This window comes from Cucumis melo, chromosome 9 (genome assembly GCF_025177605.1).
Source record: "Cucumis melo cultivar AY chromosome 9, USDA_Cmelo_AY_1.0, whole genome shotgun sequence".
In the NCBI taxonomy this organism is placed as follows: domain Eukaryota; kingdom Viridiplantae; phylum Streptophyta; class Magnoliopsida; order Cucurbitales; family Cucurbitaceae; genus Cucumis; species Cucumis melo.
The window spans coordinates 8407872-8413305 of NC_066865.1; the positions used below are offsets into that span (position 1 = coordinate 8407872).

Genomic DNA, 5434 nt, shown 5'->3' on the forward strand with positions numbered 1-5434 from the left:
TAGTCATTTAGAAGTATATAGAACAATAAACAAAAATATTTACAAATATAAATGTTACTAATAGATGTTGATAGACACAAATATATATCTATTATTAGTGTTAATCAAATTTTGCTATATTTATAAATATTATCAATAATTTAAATTTTATCATTTAAAATAATTTCATTAAATTAAACCGCCTAAATATATTTGTTTATATTACGATAGAGACAAATGATAGAGTTATTAATGAATGAAGTTTCATTTTAATTGTTTTATCCTAAATTTGTTTGGAACAATTTAGGATGAGAAGTCATATACTTTCTATAAATAGACAATAACATTAAGGTGAATGAATTATTCTCAAAACTCATATACACGAATGATTAATAATAGATATCTAATCAATGCATGGATATCATTTCCTTATTGGAGATAAAATTTTATAGTATGCTCAACACAAAATTAGGTAGGAGATGATTTTTTTAATTAAAATCCAACCATTCTGTTTCTTCAATGTCTTGCCAGTGCTATAAGTATGTATATTTATTCTCACATATGTACATGCCAAAACATCAATTGCAACAAATAAATAGATAAACAAAAAAAAAGGTGTGTTTGGTTAAAAATATAATGATGATGAGGAATGTGGTCGTTCTGTGGCTTGCCATGATGGTGTTGGTTGAGGGTCAAGTTTCGAAGTGGTCGAAACCTCCGCCGCTACCTTCGAGGTATTTTGTTCACGTGGTAAATGGGCTAAGCTATCAAAGTTTGGATGTGCATTGCCAATCCAAGGACGATGATTTGGGATATCATCGTTTGGTTAAACAAGGAGATGAATTTCAATGGAACTTTGAAGAAAACTTTTGGGGAACAACCCTGTTTTGGTGTAGATTGGAGAAGCCGGATGCATATGTCGCTTTTGAAAGCTTTTGGCCTGAAACGAAGAACGTTTGGCTTCGTCATAGATGCGGGAATCAAGGAACTTGTATTTGGACTGCCAAAGACGATGGAATTTATTTGAGAAATATGCCTACTAATGCTGATGAATTTGTTCACAAATGGATCCCTAAATAAGAATAGGGATTAAAATAGGTCCATCGCAGGATTATTGAATAAAATAATAATTTCATATTTCATATTAAATTTACTTAATTAAAATTTTAAATTAATTATTTAATTTATTGAATTAATTAAATTACAAACTTCATATATATAATATTTTGATAGTGGAAAAACACATTAACTTAGTGAATTTATCCATATAATGCATAATTTTCGTCTTGAATGGATTGCGGTGAGTTTACTTCACATTAAATTTTGAAAGTGTCACCTCCAGGTCACGCTTTCGAATTTCAGCAGCGCAATAATTTTCAGCATTTTTGACCACCAAGACGTCGAGGGTTCGAACTCCACTATGCAAAATATTTCGAATACTTTCAAACACTTCGTCCGCACGCGCGTTCGACGTTTCGTCTCCTCGTTCGCGCGACTCTCCCACATCACCAGTTCGAATCTCTTTTCTGCAATTTATTTTTTGAAGAACTTTCAGTGGCATTCTCGTATATGTTTACCAAACTTTCCGAAAATGTTAAGAGCCTCTGTGGCCCTCAGATTACGAAGGAGTGAAGTGGGCTATTATGTTTGTCCAAAGGTTATTATAATTCGAGAATTATGATTAGAACTATTATACTCATTCTCCTATTTTTCTTCCACCACTATTTCTTACTCCTCCATTTTCTTCTCTCACACTATTTCTCACTCCCTCATTTCTCCTTTCATCACTATCTCTCACTCTTCCAAATGTTATTATATATTTCACAAATTTTAATTACCCACAAAAAAGTCATCTAATGAATTTTGTTAGAAAAAATAAATTAGAAAAAATCTACTTTGCAACAATAATTTAGGAATATGGCTTGTTAGGAAAAATAAATTACGAAAAATATATTTGCAAAAATAACGTAGAAAAAATTATTTAGAAAAAATTAACTTGGAAAAATATCTTAGAAAAAATTTCCTTTGCAAAAATTTAAAAGAATTGTGTTAAACGGTTAATGCATAAACATAATACAAAAAACCAATTGTGTTAAACTTAAGAAAAATAGTAATTCATAGTTTTATCAATTTATTTCAAGTTTTCAAAAAGAACAAAACAAATAAGACAATCAACAACTTTTGACAATGTTTGCTATAGAAATAAATAAACATAATAAAAATAAATATTGGTAATTAGGTAGGGTAAAATGAAATTATACATGTATTTTCATTGAATCAAATTTTTTTGAGCTTTTATTTCTAAATAAATCAAAGGAATAATTTTTAGAAAAAATGCGATTCTACTTTTTTTCATTAAAAATCTATTTTATGAAAATATTTAGCATAAAACAAAATTTGAATAACCAAATTTGTATAATAAATCTAAAGAAGAAAAGATATGCATCATAATGCATTTTTTAAAACAATTTGTGTTATCAAAAGAATGATAACATGATAAAAGAGAAAAATAATAATAAAATTCTATTATAAAAAGAATAAATTTGTATCATACTTAGGAAAAATAAAGAATCAATGATAGTATGACAAATGCATTTAGAAAAAAAAAATGAGGGTATGTAGTGGTTAAAATCATGCAAAAACTTATATAATATTTTTAATTTTTTTTAACAAAATTAACAAACTTATAACTTGCTTTAAAAATCATTTTTGAAAAAAAAACACAAATTAATGAAAAACACTAGTAATTAAATAATGAAAATGAAGAATTAGTAATTAATACTCTTCTAATTACTATCATCGCTTAAAATTATTTTGTCATTTGTTCTAAACTGCTAACATGTGGTGAAATGTATGCACTAGGAACACTATCAATTTATGTCATTCTTGTGATGTTTACTAAGTATGTAATTTCGATTGTCTACAATTAATTATGTTGAACACTACATAATTAACGAATGAGAAAATTACATTATAGAGATTATAGTTAAATTTATTTAACGAACTACATAATTAACGAGATTGAATAAAATAATTTTGAAATAAAATGTGTATTGAAAAAAAAAGAGTGAAAAAAACACTTTTGATATTCCCAGACTATAATAATCTGCACCCCAAACACAAATTATAATAACTCAGACTATAATAATATGCATCCCAAATACAGATTACAGTAACTCATACTATAATAATCTGCACCCCAAACATAAACTATAATAACCCACATACGATAATAAGCTACATATTATAATAACCACAGATTATAATAATTCACTCCATGCCCCAAACGTTCCCTAAAAGTTCGAGCTCTCCAGCCTTCAAGTGACAGTTTCAAATCCCATGGACGGTTTTCTTTTATTTTCTCTATATATACCCTAATTTCCTCCCCATTCACAAAATCAACTCCAAATTTCATTAAAACTTTCTCCAATTCTCATTTTCTACCAATTTGCAATCTCAACTTTTTCTCTCAATTAATTTTCAGCAATCAAATTCTAACGGAGGATTTCTAAGAGGTAAGAGGGCAATGAGTATTTCAATTTATTGGAGAATTTTTCTTGTATTTTTTCTTCAATTTAGCATGTTTGAATCTTTAATTTTCTTGTATTCAATTACAAATATTCTTTTCAGATTAATTCTTGAATTTGTTCTTGATTGATGAATTTGTATGCAAGGTACTTTTTCTTTAGAAAATTAAAGTGCAAGATTGATTTGATTATCTTTTGTCTACAAGATATTCATATTGGTCTCGCTTGTAATCAACATGTTAAAGCTTGAAGATTGATTGTCTTAATGCTCAGATAAATCACCCTTGTCTTTGAAAAATTATGAATTTAATTCCATCATTTTTTACATGAACAATTAAATTGATTTAAATCATTGTTGCAATTCGTTTATTTAAAGAACAAGAATTTGACATGAATTGTTGTTGCAAGGATTAATTATAAATGCTTGTGTGTGATTATCTCTTTTCCTTAAATCTAGTTAAGGCAAGCTTACTTGATTTAATTTCTTGGTTAAGATCTTGATTCTCACATATCTTTGATCAATGACATATGTAAATAGAGCAATTCTCATATACACGTGTTTTATCTTAATTAGAGGATTGAATCTTAATCAAAGTTCTTACAAGAATCAAGCAAGTTGATCTTGCAAGAACCTTGACCAAGAATCTCATTTAAAAGCAAAAATCATTCATATTTCCTTTAATTCAATGATAAAAATTGAATAATGTTAATGGCCCCTTGACTCGTTTTTCTCATAGAATTTAAATTTTACCTTTCTTTTCTTGTGAATTGAATTTACATTTCAAATTTACTTAATTCTTGGTTACAAATTGATATTCCCTACATTTTCTTTTATGCTTTCCTTTTTCTACTAACCACTTTTTTTTCAAGCTTTGGTTTCAAGAATTCTTTTTAGCGACCATTCCTTTTGGTTCGACACCCCTACTTACCACCAAACTAAGGTAAAAAGTAAGTGTAAGCAACCTACCCTTAGCAACTCTCGTTTCATTTTCAAACATATTATTGCATGATTCTGATGACGATACCAATACATTTTGCTACACATTCTTTTTCTTTGCCAATCTGTGAATAGTATGATACAAAAGAACCTCATCCCTGTTTTATTGTGTTGTAGTGTTATAATCGCAGGATTTTAGTCAAAAGAAGTGAAGCTCGATGATATAACGTTTATGCGAGGCGCATTTAGTTATGCGGCGACAAGCAAGTAAGCTAGGTGATATGAAACATTAGTAGACAAAATTGGTTGGCTCGAAAGTCAAAATAAGGACAAAGGACGTCTGCGCAACGCCAATGTAGCTTTTCAAAAGCATTAATGACGCGTGTCATCTTGTCAACATCAATTCTCACCTATAAATAGAGCCTCTCACTTCAGAACATGGGTGCACAAATTGGTCAGAGAACAAGTTCCTTACATCGTCCGTCTTCTCCCTTCCCTTGAGTTTTAGGTGAGAGTCTAGAACAAAGAGAGAGAGAGAGAGTTCATCCCCTTCATCTTCTCCCTCACTGAATAGGCAAAATTCTGAGCTGAAGAGTATGAGAAATCATACTACGAGACATAACACCTTTTTCTGTACTTTATTTTGTATTATTATTGCACTGTTTTGTAATATGTACCACATGGCTAAAAGGCCTTAAGTTATTTTATTCAAAGTAATGTATTTCTTCTTCCATTCTCCCTTTTTTTTTTTTACTTTACCTTTTTAATTTGTTTGATTAACTTGTTAGCAATGGAACATTTTTTAAATACCTAGAGAATCATAGTGTTTGCATTATAAGTTTTGTTGAGTTAAACGAGATGTCAAAGCATTGTTTATTCGAGAAAACAATGAGATTGATTGTAATCACCTAACAAGGGAGAACACACATTTAGCTAAACAAGTGGCAAGAAGATTGTATTGATACAACCTTATTGTCGAGTTTGTCATTTG

The 5434-nt window shown here is 29.1% G+C and overlaps 1 protein-coding gene across 1 annotated transcript; it reads left to right on the top strand.

Moving 5' to 3' along the window:
- The first annotated feature begins 621 nt into the window (after positions 1-621).
- On the top strand, positions 622-1059 carry LOC103503421 (S-protein homolog 1-like). Its single transcript, XM_017047963.2, has one exon. It carries the CDS (start codon positions 622-624, stop codon positions 1057-1059), a length of 438 nt encoding a protein of 145 aa, XP_016903452.2.
- Positions 1060-5434: the final 4375 nt, after the last annotated feature.

Bases quoted from the DNA above. Each gene is read 5' to 3' on its own strand.
- LOC103503421 (XM_017047963.2), top strand. From the start codon at position 622: ATGAGGAATGTGGTCGTTCTGTGGCTTGCCATGATGGTGTTGGTTGAG.